Source organism: Erpetoichthys calabaricus, chromosome 6 (genome assembly GCF_900747795.2).
Source record: "Erpetoichthys calabaricus chromosome 6, fErpCal1.3, whole genome shotgun sequence".
NCBI lineage: Eukaryota > Metazoa > Chordata > Cladistia > Polypteriformes > Polypteridae > Erpetoichthys > Erpetoichthys calabaricus.
In genome coordinates this window covers 160403951-160427071 of record NC_041399.2, presented here as the reverse complement: position 1 = coordinate 160427071, position 23121 = coordinate 160403951, and the positions used below count along the sequence as shown (strand labels likewise).

The following is a 23121-nucleotide window of genomic DNA, read 5'->3' as shown; positions in this document are numbered from 1 at the left end:
CCGATCATTTAACACTTTCGATTCTACGTTGCATCGCTTCTTCGTGATCATAAATATACACCTGTCCGAACTGTGTTTTTTCTAAATTAAACTTGTCGTAGCTGTAATTGTTGCGGGACCACAGATTCTCATAGCGTATGGTCCATTATTGTGTAAATCTACGTTTTGTGCATTGAATGATGCGAATGCAAAAAGATTATTGTAGACGCATATATATTGCCTGTAGTGTTTGTGGATTTCACTTTCACCAAATAACAAATTCTCATGGATACGCCTCTTCATTGGGAAGCAACAGTACTTTTTCCGTGATGGCAACACAAATTCGACGATCTACAAGTCTCCGACTTAAATGTTAAAACCTTATAATATCTACATACTTCTGACATATCACTCATGTCCATATATCCGATCTCTATTCACTGTTCCGTTATTTCACTGAGTAATAATTTCCGCTTGTTAGCGCTAATGCGATCTTTACTCTCTTGTTTTTGATACATGCGAATTTTACTGCTTTCATATTCTTTAATTTGCTCTGCATGTACAGGTGCTGGTCATAAAATTAGAATATCATGACAAAGTTGATTTATTTCAGTAATTCCATTCAAAAAGTGAAACTTGTATATTAGATTCATTCATTACACACAGACTGATGTATTTCAAATGTTTATTTCTTTTAATGTTGATGATTATAACTGACAACTAATGAAAGTCCCAAATTCAGTACCTCAGAAAATTAGAATATCAATTAAGACCAATGCAAAAAAAGGATTTTTAGAAATGTTGGCCAACTGAAAGGTATGAACATGAAAAGTATGAGCATGTACAGCACTCAATATTTAGTTGGGGCTCCTTTGGCCTGGATTACTGCAGCAATGCGGCGTGGCATGGAGTCGATCAGTCTGTGGCACTGCTCAGGTGTTATGAGAGCCCATGTTGCTCTGATAGTGGCCTTCAGCTCTTCTGAATTGTTGGGTCTGGCGTATTGCATCTTCTTCTTCACAATACCCCATAGATTTTTTATGGGGTTAAGGTCAGGCGAGTTTACTGGCCAATCAAGAACAGGGATACCATGGTCCTTAAACCAGGTACTGGTAGCTTTGGCACTGTGTGCAGGTGCCAGGTCCTGTTGGAAAATGAAATCTGCATCTCCATAAAGTTCGTCAGCAGCAGAAAGCATGAAGTGCTCTAAAACTTCCTGGTAGACGGCTGCGTTGACCTTGGACCTCAGAAAACACAATGGACCAACACCAGCAGATGACATGGCACCCCAAACCATCACTGACTGTGGAAACTTTACACTGGACCTCACGCAACGTGGATTCTGTGCATCTCCTCTCTTCCTCCAGACTCTGGGACCTTGATTTCCAAAGGAAATGCAAAATTTACTTTCACCAGAGAACATAACTTTGGACCACTTAGCAGCAGTCCAGTCCTTTTTGTCTTTAGCCCAGGCGAGACGCTTCTGACGCTGTCTCTTGTTCAAGAGTGGCTTGACACAAGAAATGCGACAGCTGAAACCCATGTCTTGCATACGTCTGTGCGTGGTGGTTCTTGAAGCACTGACTCCAGCTGCAGTCCACTCTTTGTGAATCTCCCCCACATTTTTGAATGGGTTTTGTTTCACAATCCTCTCCAGGGTGCGGTTATCCCTATTGCTTGTACACTTTTTTCTACCACATCTTGTCCTTCCCTTCGCCTCTCTATTAATGTGCTTGGACACAGAGCTCTGTGAACAGCCAGCCTCTTTAGCAATGACCTTTTGTGTCTTGCCCTCCTTGTGCAAGGTGTCAATGGTCGTCTTTTGGACAACTGTCAAGTCAGCAGTCTTCCCCATGATTGTGTAGCCTACAGAACTAGACTGAGAGACCATTCAAAGGCTTTTGCAGGTGTTTTGAGTTAATTAGCTGATTAGAGTGTGGCACCAGGTGTCTTCAATATTGAACCTTTTCAAAATATTCTAATTTTCCGAGATACTGAATTTGGGACTTTCATTAGTTGTCAGTTATAATCATCAACATTAAAAGAAATAAACATTTGAAATACATCAGTCTGTGTGTAATGAATGAATCTAATATACAAGTTTCACTTTTTGAATGGAATTACTGAAATAAATCAACTTTGTCATGATATTCTAATTTTATGACCAGCACCTGTATATCTCGCCAACGTTTTTTTTTTTTTGATCCTTTCGAATTCCAGTGCTTTCATGATTTCTAACCTGCTCTGCATGTGTATCACACCAACGTGTTTGAACGTCTTTATGAAGCTGTACTTTGTCTTTTACTCTTTGTGTTTTATTTCTGTGCCCAATTGGACCTGTGAGGTCTGTGTTCTATTCCACTTGTTCTGGGCTGATTATGACTTTCCGTATGTTCAAAATTTGCACATAGATTATAGATTTTTTGTTTGCCTTCTTTTTTGCATTCTTTTCCTCCAACGCTTTTGTGTCTCGTTTGTTCTGGGCTGATTATTACTTTCCCAGTATGACGTGACTTGACTGTGTCACGGGAAGTGAAAGTGTCTCTTCCTCTCTGAAGTGTCTCTCTGCCTCTCTTCAGAAGATCATGTCTCGTTGCAAGTTTTTTTTTTTTTTATAATAAAAGAGATATGACTTCAGGAAGAAGTAGCAGGATGAATTCTGAAATGTACAGGGCTATACTATCTCCTCAGATTCGGCCAAACACTGCAAAACTGACAGGACAATGCTTCACAGTTCATACAAAAATGAGCCAAAACCATACTGCAAAAGCAAACCAACTGCTTTTCAATGCAATGTAGTAGAATATACTTCAATCACCAAGTCAGTCAATTGACCTCAACCCAATTGGACATTTCACTTGGTGAAGATAAAACTGGTGACAGTAAGTCCAACAAACAAGCAGCAACTGAAGACAGCTGCTGGCAAAGTATCAGGAGGGTGGCAAACCAGCACTTGCAGATGACCATGGGTTCCAGACTTCAGGCAGTCATTGACTGTAAAGGATTATCAACCAAATATGTAAAATGATCATTATATTTATGATTTTGTTCATTTGTCGAAATTCTTTTGAACTCTTGAAAATAGGGGGACCATGTATACAAATGTCTGTCTTCTAAACAGCTCATACAACATTTTTATTAAACCCCTTGAATTAAAGCTGAATGTCTATACTTCAATCATATCTTGATTGCTTTGTTTCAAATCCATTGTGGTGGTGTACAGAGCCAAAATTATGGAAATTGTTTCACTGTCCAAATACTTATGGACCTAACAGTAAAATATATCTTTTCCAAAATGACCTGATTCATAACTGAATTAATCTTTTATGAAATTAACTATCCTGGCCAGCATTGGTTCAAAGCAGTAACCAACCCTGGGTGGAACTTCCTTTTTTTTTGCAGGACACACTCTGCACAAATCAACACTCATGTATTTAAAATCACCAAACGTCTTCAGGTCATGGAAGGAAAACCAGAAAGCCAGGAGAAAAACATCTGTATATACTAGGAGAATATTCAAACTCACAAATAGTGATTGGCCTGGTATTCAGGCTAAATTTATGTAATTGAGACATGATAATACTGATAGTAAATCACTACTAAGCAAAGAGAATTTATGTATATTTCTTCTATTATTCTTCTCTAGTGTGCATACAATCTAGCTTAACAATCATACCTGTGAAGAACACAGTTAATACAGAACATCTCAATAAGTAAATGTTTTTGTTCTGAAAAAAAAACATTGCTTACATTAAAATACAGTAATGAATGCCTCTCCAAGTTTATTTTACTTAAGTAATGAAAAAAAAAATACAATGGTGAAAGCACTAGTTTGCTAGGTTGGTCTTTTGTGATATGCAAAATTTGTCCAAGTATATATTTACAGTAAAGTCACACTAAAATGTTCAGAAAAAACATGCTATTTTTTGTTAAGCAAGAAAAGAGAATGGAAAGCCTCCCAGACAGTGGTCATACAGGAGGCCACTAATATCTGCAAAGATAGTTACTACTGGTTTCATATTTCAGTCTAATCCAATAAATTACTTTGATTGCTTTCAGACTTACTTATCTCACAATAATGCAGACTGGAATGTTTAACAGGAGGAGAATTTCACTGTGCTTGATGGTTTACTGTATGTTTTCAACTTTTTGTTGAGATGATTCATTTGCCGTTGTCCTCACATGTGTCTCTGTTCTCTTGATTGAGAACTTTAAGACGCTTCATGACTGTACTTTATTAAAAGATGGTACTTGATAGTCCCATGGAGCTTTCCACATAGTTTTTTTAGTTTTCTGTTTAGAAATTCTCTGTTTTTAATGATAAACACAAGGCACAGTCACAAATTGAATGCATCTATTCATTCATTCCTTGAACCGGCTCTAATGCCTTTTCCAAAAGAATCAACTGCAAGATATTAGCCAACTGTGGAAGAAACATCGGTTCACAATCCCAAACTAACTCACACCAGGCCAAATTCAAGCCACTTATTAGTCTAAACTGTATGTGTTTGAAGCATAGGAGGAAACCCCTGTACCCGGGATACTAAGACAAACACAGAATCAAAATGTAATCGTTATAGAGACAATGATTGTCCAGGTATCAACTACAGATTCTTAGAGTTAGGAGCAGCGCTGATCCCTGCACTAAATGATGTCCATGATCAAGTCCACTATTTCTTTAATATTAAGGTTTGTAGGTACACATAGAAAAACAAAAATTACACACCCACAGATTGGTTCCTGGGTTAATGATTATTAGGAAGATTCCAACAGAAGAAAGGGTTAGGTCACCATCCTGCCATGGCCTGATTTTCCCTTCCACCCTCTGCTCTCACATCTTTACATTACTATTTAAATTCTACATTTGATCACTGAAGAATATGACAAATGAACCTTGTATTATACAGTGCATCCAGAAAGTATTCACAGCGCATCACTTTTTCCACATTTTGTTATGTTACAGCCTTATTCCAAAATGGATTAAATTAATTTTTTTCCTCAGAATTCTACACACAACACCCCATAATGACAATGTGAAAAAAGTTTACTTGAGGTTTTTGCAAATTTATTAAAAATTAAAAAACTGAGAAATCACATGTACATAAGTATTCACAGCCTTTGCTCAATACTTTGTCGATGCACCTTTGGCAGCAATTACAGCCTCAAGTCTTTTTGAATATGATGCCACAAGCTTGGCACACCTATCCTTGGCCAGTTTCGCCCATTCCTCTTTGCAGCATCTCTCAAGCTCCATCAGGTTGGATGGGAAGCATCGGTGCACAGCCATTTTAAGATCTCTCCAGAGATGTTCAATCGGATTCAAGTCTGGGCTCTTGCTGGGCCACTCAGGGACATTCACAGAGTTGTCCTAAAGCCTCTCCTTTGATATCTTGGCTGTGTGCATAGGGTCGTTGTCCTGCTGAAAGATGAACCGTCTCCCCATTCTGAGGTCAAGAGCGCTCTGGAGCAGGTTTTCATCCAGGATGTCTCTGTACATTGCTGCAGTCATTTTTCCCTTTATCCTGACTAGTCTTCCAGTTCCTGCCACTGAAAAACATCCCCACAGCATGATGCTGCCACCACCATGCTTCACTGTAGGGATGGTGCCAGGTTTCCTCCAAATGTGACGCCTGGCATTCACACTAAAGAGTTCAGTCTTTGTCTCATCAGACCAGAGAATTTTCTTTCTCATGGTCTGAGAGTCCTTCAGGTGCCTTTTGGCAAACTCCAGGCAGGCTGCCATGTGCCTTTTACTTAGGAGTGGCTTCCGTCTGGCCACTCTACCATACAGGCCTGATTGGTGGATTGTTGCAGAGATGGTTGTCCTTCTGGAAGGTTCTCCTCTCTCCACAGAGGACCTCTGGAGCTCTGACAGAGTGACCATCGGGTTCTTGGTCACCTCCCTGACTAAGGCCTTTCTCCCCCAATCGCTCAGTTTAGATGGCCGACCAGCTCTAGGAAGAGTCCTGGTGGTTTCAAACTTCTTCCACTTACGGATGATGGAGGCCACTGTGCTCATTGGGACCTTCAAAGCAGCACAAATTTTTCTGTAACCTTCCCCAGATTTGTGCCTTGAGACAATCCTGTCTCGGAGGTCTACAGACAATTCCTTTGACTTCATGCTTGGTTTGTGATCTGACATGAACTGTCAACTGTGGGACCTTATATAGACAGGTGTGTGCCTTTCCAAATCCTGTCCAATAAACTGAATTTACCACAGGTGGACTCCAATTAAGCTACAGAAACATCTCAAGGATGATCAGGGGAAACAGGATGCACCTGAGCTCAATTTCGAGCTTCACGGCAAAAGCTGTGAATACTTATGTACATGTGCTTTCCCAATTTTTTTATTTTTAATACATTTGTAAAAACCTCAAGTAAACTTTTTTCATGTTGTCATTATGTGATGTTGTGTGTAGAATTCTGAGGAAAAAAATGAATTTAATCCATTTTGGAATAAGGCTGTAACATAACAAAATGTGAAAAAAGTGATGCGCTGTGAATACTTTCCAGATGCACTGTATACAGTGGCAGTTTCTATAATAAGCCAGGGCACATAACAACCATAGGCTGCAGTACAGTTGTTTATAGAAATTTGTACTTTTAACTGAAAAGGATAAGCAATTCACTGTCATAAACCACACTGCTCTCATTATATACAGCATTACAGATAGTTAGCTTACTCCTCTGTATCGACTACTGAACTCTAATCATAACTTTGTACATTAGAAGCACCAAAAAATCAGATATTCTTAGAGGTTAAGGTAGGATAGCTGTTAAAACATCAGTCACCATTTTGAAAACTACTGTCATTGTAAAATAACACATTTCCTGTATTTGGACGGTGTCACATATGTGTGATTTGGAGGGAGCTGAGTGGACCAAGTGGAGGGAATTACCCACCAGGCCAGGGGGTGGCGGGGTGCACTAAACCTACCTCTGATATCTCTGCAGGCCAGATATGGGAAAATCTGCCTGATTCAACATCAGTGGCATCACTTCCAGTTCTGGGGCCTCATGTATAACGCCGTGCGTGGAACTCACACTATAACATGGCGTAAGCACAAAAGCGGGATTGTGCGTACGCACAGAAAAATCCAGATGCAGGAATCTGTGCGCACGCATACTTTCACGTTCTTCCACTACATAAATCCCGATCAGCGTGAAAAGTAACGCACGTGCACGCGCCTTCTGTCCCGCCCCATATCCTCCCAGAATTACGCCTCTTTGAATATGCAAATCAATATAAATAGCCTTCTGTGAAAAGACAATGGGAAAAGCACAGGGGAAAATATAAGAATTTCAGCGAATACCAAGTGGAGGCAAAGGAAAAACGTACTATTTGTTGGTTTAAACAGTGGTATAATCAACAAAAGAAAGTTGATCGAGTGACAGAGTGTCGGAAAAACTCGAAAGATCAAATTCACAAAGTCGCACAGTGCCCGAAATAAAAAAGAAATCACATATCAAAGTCGCAGTGAAAAGGCAAGTCGTAGCCCACCGTCTGAGTGTCATATGAAAGCGTATTAGGGTACAAACAAAAAACATAGGCACACAGTGGGAAAAAAGCACGAAATGTCAACTTTAATCTCGAAATTTCCACTTTAATCACGTAGTTTATTTTGCCATTAAAGTAGAACATCATAAACTTCATCTTAAAATCGTTTATTTTACTAGTTTCTCAAGTAGCATGTTAAATGCTTTGTTCTGTGTTTGATCTTCTATGTGCTCTATGTGTGTGAATCACTACGTGCTTCCGTTCTTTCTCTTTCTCCGACAGGACACAGAATGCATTACATTCGAGATATTACAGCTCTCTGAATAATTAAAATACTGAGATGTATACGTGATATAATTTTCATGATGATAGGAATGAAAGCATGTTATTAAACATGGGAACACGGTGGCGCAGTGATTGTTCATATCTCACACAAGAGGCTTGCTGCACCATGTGCGACCTTCGATTAAATAATTTATTACAGAAGTACTGTCTCTTTCAAACGTACTAACCTCCAATTCCTGTCCATACTTTTCTTTCTCCAATCACCACAAAATCAGCTCTGTAATAAACGTTAAGCCATTTGTAAGCTTAGAACGCCGATTCTTCAAAACTTTTAAGGAACATTGAAATATCTTCGTAGTACATGTTTAATTATTCTATTCGTCTATCCTTCCAGTGTCGCGTCAGCACCAGCAAGTATACAGCGCAAGGCAGGAGCTATCCTTGAACTAGCTATATGCTGCGGCACCGTGTCCTCACATGTTTAATTATTAACAATACTGATTATTTAAATGAAGTTAAAGTTTTATCTGTATACTATAAGCAACATATTTTGCTGCATTTCATCTTAAAAATGATATTGTCATCATACGCGCTTTATTAAGTGGCGCAGGTTGTGCAATATTATAACTGTAGTGTAAGTTTAGAGTGAGGTGATTGTACTTATAAGTACAAACAGTTCTACAAGGAGCACTTGATGGACTGATTGAGTGCGTTTATAGTTCTTGGGATGAAACAGTTTCTGAAACGCGAGGTCCGTACAGGAAAGGCTTTGACGCTTTTTGCCTTGGTTGAGGTAGTGTGTGCTTGAAACTGTATACCGATAATTCTCTTTCCGATCATCTGCTGCTGTGATTCACACTCAGATACAGTGATATAAATACTCCGAGTGGTGCAGTAAGAGTAATATGGAAAAAGATGATCCGCAGTGGCAACCCTTAACGGGAGCAGCAAAAAGAAGAACAAGATGCAGTGAGCATAACAACGCTAAAGCAGTTATGGTATTTGGAATACTATGGCTATTCCCTGGCCCATTATATTGCTGGTGTCCAGACTAACGTCACTTCCGGTTCAGACGCCCAGACTGATGTCACTTCCGGTTCTGACCCTAGACGAAATCATTTTCGGTTTTGGCTTATAAAGCCACAATCTTTTCTAAGCCAAATCAGTTCAGTTTGGAACTCAATGAGAGCACATCTCGACTTACTTCTACACCCTTTGGCAGCCAGGAACATTATTACGTGTGGCTGCCCCAAACCTTTTTCATGTGTTGAGACTGATTCTTTCACAAAGGATATTTGAAAAATTTAGAAATGACTAAAATAGGAACATTATGAAAAGCAAAGGAGAAGTGAATTTACAAAAAATACATTGAGGATCTGGTGAAAATTGTGACAAGCTGGAGCTGGCAACATCTCTATGGAAAATCTCATCACTAATGGTTTGTAACAACAACATAGTACTTCAGTTTGCTTACTTCAGCAGTAAACTAACAGTCAAGGAGGAGGTGAAGTGCATTAGGAATATCCATCCATCCATCCATTATCCAACCCGCTATATCCTTAGTACAGGGTCACGGGGGACTGCTGGACCCAATCCCAGCCAACACAGTAAAAGAAAATTAAAAAATACAGACAGTGAAATAGCATATGGTCTAAACTCACATGTTTCTTAAGTCTTCACATGTGTATAAGAAGATAACCTCCCACTGGTAACAGGGACTACTAAGGAGGTACTGAGTGGAAATTGTAGAGGGAGAAGTACTGCTTAGATTTAATAGTCTGAAATCAAACAAATCACCAGGGCCAGATTATATTTTTTCTTGTGCTCTTAAGGAGGTTAGCGAGTACATATATAAACCATTGACAAATATTTTTAGGAAATCACTACACACTGGGGAAATTCTGACTGGACTGGAAAATGGCAAATATCTTGTTATACAAAAAGGGTGATCAGGCAGGTCTAAGGAACTATAGGCCAGTAAGCTTAATGTGCATCACAGCTAAATTAATGGAAGGAATTATTAAGGAAAAGATTGAGCAACACATGCCAAGAACAGGAGTTTTACTGAAATAGTCAGTGTGGGTTCAGAAGGGGGAGGTCATGTTTTACCAACATGTTGGAATTCTATGTGGAAGCAACAAAAGGGTATGATCAAAGTGAAGCATACAATATTATTTATCTCGACTGTCAGAAAGCATTTGACAAGGTGTTCATTGAATGGTTAGGAGTCACAATAAACGAAGTGGGAGTTCAGGCTGTTGTGCATAGATGAGTGCAAAATTGGCTCAGACACAGGAAGCAGAGGGTTATGGTGTGAGAAACCCTATCATAATTGGCTGATGTTGAGAGTGGTGTCCTTCAGGGATCAGTGCTAGGGCCGCAGCTATTTTTAATATATATAAATGATTTGGACAAGAATATAAATAACAAGCTAGTTAAGATTGCAGAGGATACCAAGCTAGATGAATTGGCAGATAATGTTGAATCCATTGAGTCATGAGGACTCATACTCATATACAGGCTTAAGCAGATTTGTGGCTGATGAAATTGAATGTAAGTTTGTTTATCTAGTATTTAAATTTTAAACAGAGTGATAAATGAACCACATTTAAAGACAAACCTGTTGATCTCTTGTAAAGAAACGTGAACTGCATGCAAATAAACTAGAATTTATGACCATTAATTTAAATGGAAGAGCCCAAGAAACATTCTTCAAACCTGGCTTAAGGAGGCTAAGACTGAAAAAGCATGGACAACATGATTGAGTCTGGTGCTGTCAGTGAAAAACTCAGTCTCTCCATCCTAGTAAAAACGGTTCATTACACTTCCACAGTGCAGCAAATACTATAAGTTAAAGCCAGACAGAAAAGCAAAAATGCACAATGCAGGAAGAAATTTCCTGTAAATTGATTTTTTTCAACTGGGAAGCCAAAATCAATGAATTTATACTTGTTTTTCTGATTGGTAACAGGATAAGATGTGAATGTAAAACACATCTACACAGTACAGAATTAAGATGGCTCTCTCATGTAAGTGTATTGTTTTACTTGCCTTAACTTTTGTCCAAGTTGATGGTTTTCTTTGTTGAATGTACAGACAGCTTTTCTGTATTTTCCAGTTAATGTCTGGCTTTTAAAGTTTACATACATTGCAGACATTACTTATGGCTAAAGGGACTAAATGTCAGACTAGGAGGTTTAAAAAAATAGTTTAATGTGCATGAAACCCAAAGCATTTAGCCCAATTTGACACCCTAGTTACAGAGTCATGCACAAACCACGCATTCCTCATACTGAATTGTTTTCTCACAGAAAATGACCTACAGTTTCAGCATAACCTTGGCGAAGATATTAATGAACACTGGTGTGCTTTGATCTCAAATTTCAGAGACTATTTTTCTGATGATGTAACTAAACAGAATTGGAACCCCCTTTTCCCCTGTTGGTCAGCACCCTGCCTGACAATTTTACAGATGATCAACTAGTAAAAAGTTCACGCAATAGAGGATTCAAGTCAAAAAAGCTGAGTGATCTCTGGTTTCAGAAGACACGAATTCCCCTTAAATCTGAAAGGATTTTAAAACTGATGACTACATTTTGTATTTATTTATGCAAAATTGGATTTCAATCCTGGAGGCTAAATAAACAAGATCCAGACCAAGCAAGGAAGTCTATGTTGATATACTTTAGATTTACACTTATATAACATCTCTCTGCATCATTTTCAAATCACTAAATATAATTTTTTTTAACTTGATTAGCTTTTTAAAATAACTGCAAATTTTTATGCATATATTTCTTTAGGAAATGCACATTTATAATACTGGTGCACAAACAGGGAGAATGTCAATGCACTTTTTGATAATTGCCCATGTATACATATTGTACATGTATATACTGTAATATCCCAAGATGAACTGACTGTCTTATACTCTCTCATATGATGGGCACTAGCCATGTAGCCCCTGGGTGAATATTTACACACTGAAGCCACAGACCAGTGATCTCTCCACTTCTTAGAATGTGAATGCAGAAATCCCTGCAGACAAGCAAACTATTTCTACAACTTGATGAGCAGAAAAGAAAATCTTAAACTGCTTAATACAAAATACTATATCGTAGGGTGGCCTACTGCCACATTTCTGCCTGTACAGATAACAACTTTTGCAATACCTTGTATCAGGTCCTGTCACGGAGGGTTTTAAAAAGTGAAATTATTTATTGATTCTAGTAACTGTAGTGAATTTCCCGGTGGCTTAACCTCCACTGACAAGTGACTTGCACGTTAGCCTGTGTGATTACTTGTATTAATTACTGAGGTAGTAGAGTGGTAATTAACTAATTATTAGAATTGGAGTAATGTCAGCTGGGGTTACAGAAGTATAAATCAGGAGGGGTAAGTGCTAGGAGAAGAAAGAAAATGAATAAAAGAGAGTATAGGAAACAAGGATTGATCAAAAGGAGAATAGTTTGGAGAGTATACCATTCCAAGGGTGTCAGGATGGACAGCATTGGTTGTGCTAAGCTATGTGAGGGTGCAGGAACAGTGGCTGCCGAGGAGGTCCGTAATATGGCAGAATTCAGGTCTAATGAATTACTTTTAAAAAGCAGAGGAGAATGGTGAAGAGTTACCACAGGAAAAGGGAATAGTTTACGTGTTCACATGCTCTCGGACTATTCAGGACTCCGACTTGTGACGTTTTACCTTCCCACTTTAGTGCGTTCACATGGGTTTCTAGTTGGACTATTCAAGATTGCTATTGAGTCATTACTTGGTCTGCAAACAAAAAAGGAATTAAAAGTAAATGCCATTTATTGTGGAAATAAAGAGCAAAATAAACATTTTAAATAAGTATCATTTAGCTCCAAATGTATTTTGACCAAAAATGGCTGACCAGGTCATGCGTTTTATTTTAAAACAATGAACTAAGGTGAAACGTCAGTGTTACGTCACAAGTCAGACAATTCAGGTACCTTTGCTTTGTCCAAATTATCTGACTTGTTATTCTTAGTTCATTTAGCATTTGCCTAGTATTTCCGACTCGTCAACTGTCCGAGAGCTCAGCCTGTGTGTAGACAAAATGTGGAGTGTTGCTGTGTCACTGTGGAGAAGGCAGAACTGTAGGAAACTGTTGAGATCTTTGTCAGAGAGATGGCATTACAATACTTTTGCTATGTCAAGTGAAGGGCTCTGGGGGTATCGACCGAGTTGGCAAAATGTGATGTTGAGGTCTTCACAGGAGGGAATTATTCCTATGTCCTGAAAAGTAAATGGAATACATTGTGGTGGGTTTCATTTGAATACTATTCATTTTGCACTCTTGAAGACACTATATTATTGGAGGTTTATTTATTTAATATTAAATGCACTGTGACATTTTAATTCTTTGTTCTTTGATAAATACTGTTCATCTTTTGCACTAGAATGTCGTGTCTGCCTACGAACTTGCTACAGGTCCATCTCAGTCATGAACTACAAGATGCTCCAACAGAGTTTGATGCCCACTGGCTGTGGGCAACGGGGCATCACATACCCTTTTTTAAATGTGTCTTGCCTTAAACGTTAGCCTGAACCTTTGGCAGGCTCTTGTTTATGTCTGTTGACGTTGCCTTATACTTTCTGATGTAGATTCAAATATTCGGTCATGCTTTAGATGATTTTTATTTTTTTAACGTGGCTTCTTCTTTTCTGTGGCAATAGCATATGTGGCATATTCCTCCACTATTAGGCAGACTATTTCAAGGAGATTTTGACTCCCAGGCTTGAGGTTTGTTAGTACTGAGTTTTAGTCATTTTCACTATTTTTCTGGTGTTTTTTACTTGATACTGTTAATTCTTTTTCTTGCCCCTTTAATCTGTTTACTACCCACTAATACTTCTGTTATATAATACTGTATGTGGATGATATGATAACAAAGCTTCTTGACTTGACATGAAATTGCAGTATTTGTTTTGCTGTACTCTCATTATATATAATATAATATAATATAATATAATATAATATAATATAATATAATATAATATATACAGTATATATGACAACCCTTGCTAGTCATGTATGCTTATTTCTCAGTCCTCTCATTTTGGATTATGTTTATATAATGCTGCCACCAGGTACAGCTGTCACTAAGATTCAAATTTAAGGTAAAGCAGTTGAAAATGAAATGAAAACTGAGGTAGCTGGCAGTTGGAGACAACTCTGAGTATTGGAGACATTATATGAAGACATGATATGAAGACTGGGAAAGTTAATGCTAAAATTGCACTTTCATGGCACATTATTGTGCAAAAGAAAACAATAAAGCCCAGGTAAATGTTCACTCATTGTTTTAATTGCTACAATAATTTCTGAACCACTTGTTGGAATAATAAAAGTGGTGAAATCATACTTAGACATACCAAAAGATGAGTCTACCCGATTTAGTTCTAAGCAGAACATCCATCCATCCATCCATTTTCCAACCCGCTGAATCCAAACACAGGGTCACGGGGGTCTGCTGGAGCCAATCCCAGCCTACACAGGGTGCAAGGCAGGGAACCAATCCAGGGCAGGGTGCTAACCCACCGCAGGACACACACACACACACACACACCAAGCACACACTAGGGCCAATTTAGAATCGCCAATGCACCTAACCTGCATGTCTTTGGACTGTGGGAGGAAACCGGAGCACCTGGAGGAAACCCACGTAGACACGGGGAGAACATGCAAACTCCACGCAGGGAGGACCTGGGAAGCAAACCCGGGTCTCCTAACTGCGAGGCAGCAGCGCTACCACTGCGCCACCATGCCGCAGAACAATGAATAACATTTTTATTTCTTATAACTCTGATATTATTTGCAACATTTTTACTTTGAGTAAAAAAAATAACTGAATCTGTTCAGCTAAAATAATGTTGTTTTATACCAAATAATGTTCCAGATGAACATTTATTTTATATGGGAATGGGTAATGGTTCAAGAAGCAGTGGAAATATGTGACAGCCATTCTCCATTCTTCCTTTATGCATTATGTTCATGCTGGTTAGCAAGCCCAAACAAATGCTTTTTTTTTTTTTAACATTGTGAGGCAAAGGCTTAATTTCGTTCAAGATGACAGAGCTAACAACAAAATTGCAAATGACTAAACACAGAAGTTTAATTACTAATGAACAAACAAAAACAAGGTTCAAAATGTGTGGTTCAAAAACAAGGCTAATGCTCAGTATTGAATAAATCTGATGTACTGTTATTTTGAGTAAGTGTTGACAAAATGATTTAGCAGAGCCATCCCTTTCAATTACTCCAGAGTTCAGTTGCATTCATATGGGGGCCATCTTCTTTTATCCATCATATATCATATTCCACATGACTGTCAATGGGTGTCATTACTATAAACAAAATGGCGGCACCCACAGGAAAAAAAAACAAATAAACTGGACACTTGTTGATTTAACAAACATGCTGATTCAGTACATAACCAATAAAGTAAATGATACAAAATAATTATAATAAAAAAACAAAGAATCAAAATGTTGCTAACAATATCTTCCCTAAAGCTGTTGACACATTGCACAGTGGCAGATCTTGCGTAAGAATGTCAGATTATAAGACTATGACAAATGACATGACTTGTAATGATTTTCCAGTACATTTTTTAATTTTTGAAGTATCACACATTCACCACATTCTGACAGCCAATATAATATGTTTTCTGATAGTGCTGTCACTGTAAAAAGGCCTTCCAGATATAGCACATTCAGTCACTGTCTCTGCTCGTTTTTTCCCTTGTTCCATTTTGTCTTAAAATAACAAGCACGAGACATTAGGCAGACGAGCCTTTCTTCTGTTTGCGTATTTTTCGAAAAGCCAGTGTTGCTTATTCCTAGTGCTTGCATTATACTGTATGTTTTGCTATGGGAGTGCTTATTGGTTGTGAGCCGCGGTGAGCTGCAGACCTGTCTGACTGAGTCGCCAGGAATGTCAGACTACTCGAATATATGCCACGGGAGCGTGGTGCGACTTTCCTCAACTCTCTAAAGTTATGTAAATGAATTCTGCAATGGAAAATTGGTAGAAGAATTGTGTAGTGTTACAGGGACTTAAGGTAAAGCATTTTGGGCTTAAGTCTATTATTACAGTATATTCTTTATTGCTCTTGCTTTATTTTGTTAAGGAACAGTGATGCCAATGTGTCTGAGTGTGTACCCGGCTTTATTATTATCATTATTATTATTTAGCAGATGCTTAAAATCAGTTAACTTTGTACAGCAAGTTTTTATCTCATCTTTTCTCACAATGCTATAAATGTTGCAGGGGTAAAGCATGGGGCAGCCTCCCAACAGCATGTTATACTTTGAATTGCAATAAGAGCAGAAATACAGTATAACTTACAACGAACCTACAATATTACCAAAAGAAACAGAAATTTATACATACTGTATATAAGTTTATCCTGACATGGGAAGGTCATTGTTGCACTTAGGAAACTACAGTAAAAACAATACAAACCCTGATTCATAAATTATTCAGCATAAATAGGCAATATAGACTATATACAAGAATTCCAGAACATTTACATTGTTTAAGCAGTGCCCACAAATAAAAACTTCATCTAAAATTCATCTTCCGTGATGACATTACACAAACGTGAAGTAAAAAAAGATACACTATCAATTTGTATTTTGTTTAAATTTGGTAGATATGGAATGTTGTAACATGATACTTTCATTGGAATATCAGTTACAAAGTCAAACATTCTTTTGTCAATCGATAATATGAAAAGTTTTTTTGCTTCACTTCTCTTTATTACTTGAGAAGACAAGAGAATGTGACCCTTAAGCTAACCGAGTATCCTTACAGGAAATGCGGAGACGTGAAGAATCCACATGTGAACTATACAGTGGTCCTTTAGTAAAGACAGATTTGCTCTTACTTGATACATTCTTATTAATTTTATCCAAGACAATGACAAATGAATACCACCTGTATAATATTAGTGGCCTCGGAAGCGATGCTAAGCTGCTCTAACTCTAAGGATTAGAATGTAATTCATACTCAGCTGTGCAAGTATGAAGGCCCAACATGAAAGTCTACAGCATGACAATTTTTAAAGTGAAATTCTATAACTCTCTTGGGTCAGAGAACAAGATTTCAAAGGATATTAAAATACAGCTTACTGTCTGAATCATGACAGCAGACTAATCAAAAGCGTAAGGTATGATAGCAATATGGATAAGTTTAACCGTCACTGATAAAATTATAAAAGTTCAAAAGAATGCATGCACACATTTTCAAGCAGACAAATCTCAGTGATACGAGCGTAATGCCCTTATAAACCAAACTGAGCTGAATCCTGCCTGTACTATTTGGCAGGGTATGACTGGCCCACAGAAACAGTCCCGTTTTTTCTTCACTCACTCACTCACTCACTTACAAATGCTCCTGAAAGATATTAGTGTCATTTCTTTAATACTGGAATGAGTACTCTAAATGAGTGTACAACCGCAGATATGCTCTCACAGATACAATACAATACAGTTTATTTTTTGTATAGCCCAAAATCACACAAGAAGTGCTGCAATGGGCTTTAACAGGCCCTGCCTTTTGACAGCCCCCCAGCCTTGACTCTCTAAGAAGACAAGGAAAAACTCACAAAAAAACCCTTGTAGGGAAAAAAATGGAAGAAACCTTGGGAAAGGCAGTTCAAAGAGAAACCCCTTTCCAGGTAGGTTGGGTGTGCAGTGGGTATCAAAAAGAAGGGGGTCAATACAATAGAATACAGATGACATCAATAAAATGTTTTTTCCTTGTACAGAAAACACAAATAGTATTAGGGAACAGCAGCAGCATAAAAAAGAGTCCAGCAAGCCATTAAGAAAATGAACGACATTGCCCTTAAACTGGGTGGCACTCTTGCTATGGTATTCAGTGTGTGTGGCAAGCAACCTGCTCACCGTCCCAAAGTGATTTTCATCAAGATCTGTAATAATCCCATTAATATGCTAAACTCTCAATGTATTGAATAAAGGTAAACATGTTACAGTGAGACAGCTATTTACCTTTCACACTTTTATCTACAATTGGTGATATCCACACAGGTTCCTAGATTTTCTGCTCCTGCTTACTAAAAAATTACTCAAAGAACCCAATGTGGTTTCTGATGATCTGTGACTCTACTGAGATGGTATGTGCAGTTTAGCAGGCCTTGAGCAACAATAAAACCGATAAAGCTGGGTCAAAGCAAGAGATCCCACAGTGGCCAGAGAAGGTGCTTCAATAAAGGCCAAAGCAACACTGCATGTTGAGAAGCCAAAAGCACAGATTGTCTTCTATGATGACAAAATTTAAGAAAACCACAATTAGCTGTAAGTAGCTTATAGCAATTTTAAGTTGTAACAGTTATAACATAAATGTGCAGTAGCCTTGCAAGGTTTCAACATTATACTTATTAGTTAATTTACATTAATATTTTGTTTGTCACTTATATACTGTATTTCCCATTATATAACCTTCTCAGACTCACTTATTCAGCCTCAGGAAAGATCATTGGGCAGCCATAGCATATTCTGACAGCATTTGGCTCAAAGGCAGGAGTTGGAGCAGCTCAGATAGCAAATAATCTCTTTCACATTTTAATCGCTCTAAATACTGTTTCACATAAAAATGCTTTTACACAAACAAACGATTACAAAAGCATTAATTATTTAATCAACTGGTTAAAAAACACCTTCTCTATGTATTTGGGTAAAAAAATAAAAATAAAAGGACTAAAAACAGTTACTGCCATTATTAGAAAAAAACAAAAAACAAATATCAACATCCCCACCTAAAAATACAGATTACACATTTTTAGTGGCTTTGAAATTTTGTCAGAGAAAAAAAAATGTGGCTGTCTTTTTAGCAGTTTTGCAGCACACTAACGACGTTGTCAAAGGATGAAAATATTTCTTATTTATGTGTCATTCAAAACTCATTGGGCTCAATATTTTTGTGAAAACATTTTTTTCCTAAGTACCCGGCATAATAAATGAAAAATATCTGTCCATTCATATAATAAACATGTAGGTCCATATTTCAAATTAGCCTGACACTTTCCAAAAATATAAATTGAATTAATTTCCACACTTCTTTTTATTTATAACAACAATTGAGCTGTCATCCTTAATAACTACATGACTATACTATTATACCCTAAACCAGCAGTGTAACCCAATAACACAGAGAGAAACAGAAATACAAACATTTTAACTAGTAATTTAACTACATGAACATGAACATACATAAAAATTGTGGCGGTACTTGTGGCTACTTTTGTATTTATATTTTTAATATATGATTAGAAGAAAAACACATATACCTTGTTTAAAAATTTCAATGGCTCTTTATTGCAACACTAACATTATCAGATAGATTGAGCAGCTTCTGGTGTTGGCAGCAGTTACTATGGATTGTACTCCCTTTGTAAAGTCATAGCAATGACAAACAGTGACAAACCGCATACAGTAATCAGAAACAAACATTGGCACGTTTTCCTTGACTTTCCCTGCCTTATCTCATTTGTGTGACAAAACGAAATTGGATTATAAGGCGTTAGTCTCAAAGTGAAAATATCCTTCAGAGCAGAATAGTTAATCTCTTCTCTTAAAATAAACAAAATTGTCCTTTCAAATCTGATAAAGAGTTAAAAGATCTTTTTTTTTCTTTTCAAATCTGAAATCTACATGTAAGTAGAATCACTAATGGTTATTTTTTATGTTTCTGATTAGCTGATCTATGCTTAAAAAAACAATGATTAGATTTTAAGTTATTTCTTCATTTAATACAAGTAAAGAACATGTACTATGGATATTTTCTTACTTAATTTTATTAAAATGTTATAGAACATTATGAAAATAAATGATTATCTACATCTGCAGTTCTGCACATACATACCATATCCTATATTTTCTTGCTATAATGTTATAATACACAGTAAATATGATCTACAAATGTTGCTGCATATTTGCGGAGACAAGCCCGGTAGCTAATAGCTACACTTAAGGATTATTATCTAGCACCTAATAACATAAGGAAAAGAAAGAAATTGTAGGGAGATAATAAATGTACTGCAAGAAGTACGTGAGGACAAGACAGAAACTTAGGGCTCAACAGATATGAAAAGTTCTGTTCAAAGTGATACTGCTATACAGATTGTTTGACTTCTTCTTCTTCTTTTGGCTGCTCCCGTTGGGGGTTGCTACAGCGGATCATCTTACTCCATTTCTTCCTGTCCTCATCATCTTGTTCTGTTACACACATCACCTGCATGTCCTCTCTCACCACATCCATAAATCTTCTCTTAGGCCTTCCTCTTTTCCTCTTGCCTGGCAGCTCTATCCTTAACATCCTTCTCTCAATATACCCAGCATCTCTCCTCTGCACATGTCCAAACCAACGCAATCTCACCTCTCTGACTTTGTCTCCCAACCGTCCAACTTGAGCTGACCCTCTAATGTACTCATTTCTAATCCTATCCATCCTTGTCACACCCACTGCATATCTTAGCATCTTTAACTCTGCCACCTCCAGCTCTGTCTCCTGCTTTCTGGTCAATGCCACCATCTCCAACCCATATAACATAGCTGGTCTCACTACCGTCCTGTAGACCTTCCCTTTCACTCTTGCTGATATCTGTCTGTTACAAATCACTCCTGCCACTCTTCTCCACCCATTCCACCCTGCCTGCACTCTCTTTTTCACCTCTCTTCCACAATGCTAATTACTCTGTACTTTGACAAAATGCTCTATTCCCATATTAACATCAGGGACTACTTCAAATCCTGTTTTGTTTTTGTGGGTGTTCATTATGTAGCACATTTACCTGCCTTCTGTTTTAGAGTAAGCTGCCACCTGGGAGGTGCTATAGGAGGATGTACCTCCATTTGCCCAGTTTCACAGCTTTTTTCCATCGGCTGTCAACCTGTTGAACCCCTGTCAACCTCCCTGTTTCACCCCACACACTAAACAACTCACAAGCTTTTAATATTGTTCCGATGCACACTATCACTTTACATCTATAAAACACTAAGGTCTGTGTGTCCAGTCCCTCTGAGCAATCATTTTGACTTTGCTGTGATTATTCAGTTTGGCTTTGGTGATGTGATCAAAAGAGGAAGTGCGGGTGTGAGGCACACAAGGATGAGTAAAGGCATATGAGACAAGCTGAGAGCGTCACCTTCAAAGATGGCAAGTATAAACCAGACAGGAGGTGAGAAAGGCACGTCGAAAATAATGATAGAGTCTGAGAAGTACAGTAGGCTTTACAGCTGCACGCTTAAGATATGAAGAGACACACATACATGAGCAGAACCCTGGGTACAACACAAGGTGGAAGTGACAGTGGGCCTTAGTCAGTTTAAATGCTTTATCAGCTCACTAAAGGGGTCCCCCACAGACAGAACATAGAGGAGGTGACATTGTACATAGATCACGCTATTATTACTTTTTACCTATTCTTTTCTTTACAATGCTTAAAACATAGAATTCATTCCATCAGCCATATACTGTGAATGCCCAGCTTTTAAATGTCAGTGCTGTATGCAATAAGTTAAAGGAAACTACAATCCAGTTTATATTGCTTTTGATGTAAACCCTCAAAAACTTTGTAATGGTACAAGATTACAGATCAAAGTGTTACATCCAAATCTGATTGAAGCTACCATTTTTACAGGATATCCTACAGAAGAAATTATATTTATTAAATATTCCATTATTCCTGCCAATTACCTGTTTCAATTCAAAAGTAATTGTAGTTTCCTGTAAAATTCTGTTTTGCAATGACCATCAACAGAACCCAAGGTCAGTTAGTAGGAAAAACAAGACTTCATGTACAGCAGGAATGTTTTACTCGCAGGCAATTGTACTGTATGTAGAATGTTCAAGAGTGCAATTGGGTACAATCTCTGAAATCTTTCTGATTTCCATGTGACAGATATATTGTAGGAGACTTCCCTTAGATTCAACAACTAAAATAAGCACATGGCTCTTGTCTTTTGTTCATGTATCTCCCACCACACTGGATAATTGTTATGAAAGAAAAAAAACAGGAAGAGTATTTGTACCTTAACAATATCACAACGTCAGCATCACAAGAGAGCTTTTCAACTCCATGGGTGCCCTCTGTTCGTATGTAATGAATTTTCTCCCTATGAAGATAAAAAAAAAATAATTGCCTTGTAAGTTTTTATATTTATTTCAGTGTTTCTGTTGTTTTATTGTTAATTACTAGTTCCTTACATTTCTAAGAGAACTCTTTAATCAATTACATTTTGTATTGTGTTTTTAAATAATCAGTTAAATGTGTACATAATTTATAAAACTTTTTGAAGTTTCTGTACAAAATCATTTTTAAATCGATTTCCAGTTTTACTCCCATAGTTTTTTATAAAACAAATATATTATAACTACTTACTGGCAACATAGTCTGAGTGCTAGTCCATTTCTCTGTCTCTCAAAGGGTCATTACACTGGTGTCGGAAATGACAGAAGAACTGAGGACTGACTGTATACTAATGTTGGTGGTTACTAGAATGAACATAATGCCTCAAACACCCCCACAAGGTCTTGCTTCAGGCTGGATTGACCAGAGAATAGGTGTGGGAAATATCAGCCCCTTAAACCCAAATTTTCCCACCATGGGCCTCAAGTATAAGCAGCGTGTATGCACAAAAATGTTGTGTACGCCCATTTCCACGCTCACTTTGAGATGTATAAAAACTAAACATGGTGTAAAGCCACGCACATTTTCACGGTAGCCTCAGACCATGCGTACACATGTTTCTGCACAGTTTTGCAAACAGGCGGCACCCAGCATCAAAGCACTGCTACTGTGTCTGTGTAATTTCCCTTTCTTTTTTAGATTGACACAGGATTTATCAAATACACCGAAATTAATTGCATATCGTTTACAAATTTAATTTACTTGATTGCAATCATTCTGTAACAATAAAACAGTGCACAGAATGGCCAAACTATTCCAACTACCATTGCTGCTTTAGTGTTGTTAGAGGACATCACAAATGGAAGAATTAGAAAGAGCATGTATATATAGATGATGATGACTGACTTCTAAGTCGATTTCGATTACCAAGAGCTATCCTCTTGGAGCTGTGTGTTGAACTGGTGCCAGCTTTAAAAAAGCAGACTTTGAGGAATTGTGCTCTACCTGTTCCTTTGCAACTTTTGCCACAGGAGCTTTTCAACGTGAACATGCTTATTTCGTATTTCACAAACATCACTGAGTTGGACCATGCCAGCTGTATAGTATAGGGTGGTATTATCCTCTTAACATTTCCTTGCACTGTGGTTGAACTGGGAAACATCAAAGTGCAATTCACAG

General features: G+C 37.8%; 1 protein-coding gene across 3 annotated transcripts in view; it reads right to left on the bottom strand.

Annotated features, from left to right (window-relative positions):
- The window catches only part of LOC114653632 (E3 ubiquitin-protein ligase HECW1-like), a 461230-nt gene that overhangs the window by 82779 nt on the left and 355330 nt on the right, over positions 1-23121 (bottom strand). For all 3 annotated transcript variants that reach the window (XM_051929083.1, XM_051929082.1, XM_028804051.2), the window contains one exon: positions 21845-21928. In XM_051929083.1, coding sequence (XP_051785043.1) covers positions 21845-21928 — 84 coding nt within the window. The remainder of the gene's footprint in view (positions 1-21844; positions 21929-23121) is intronic.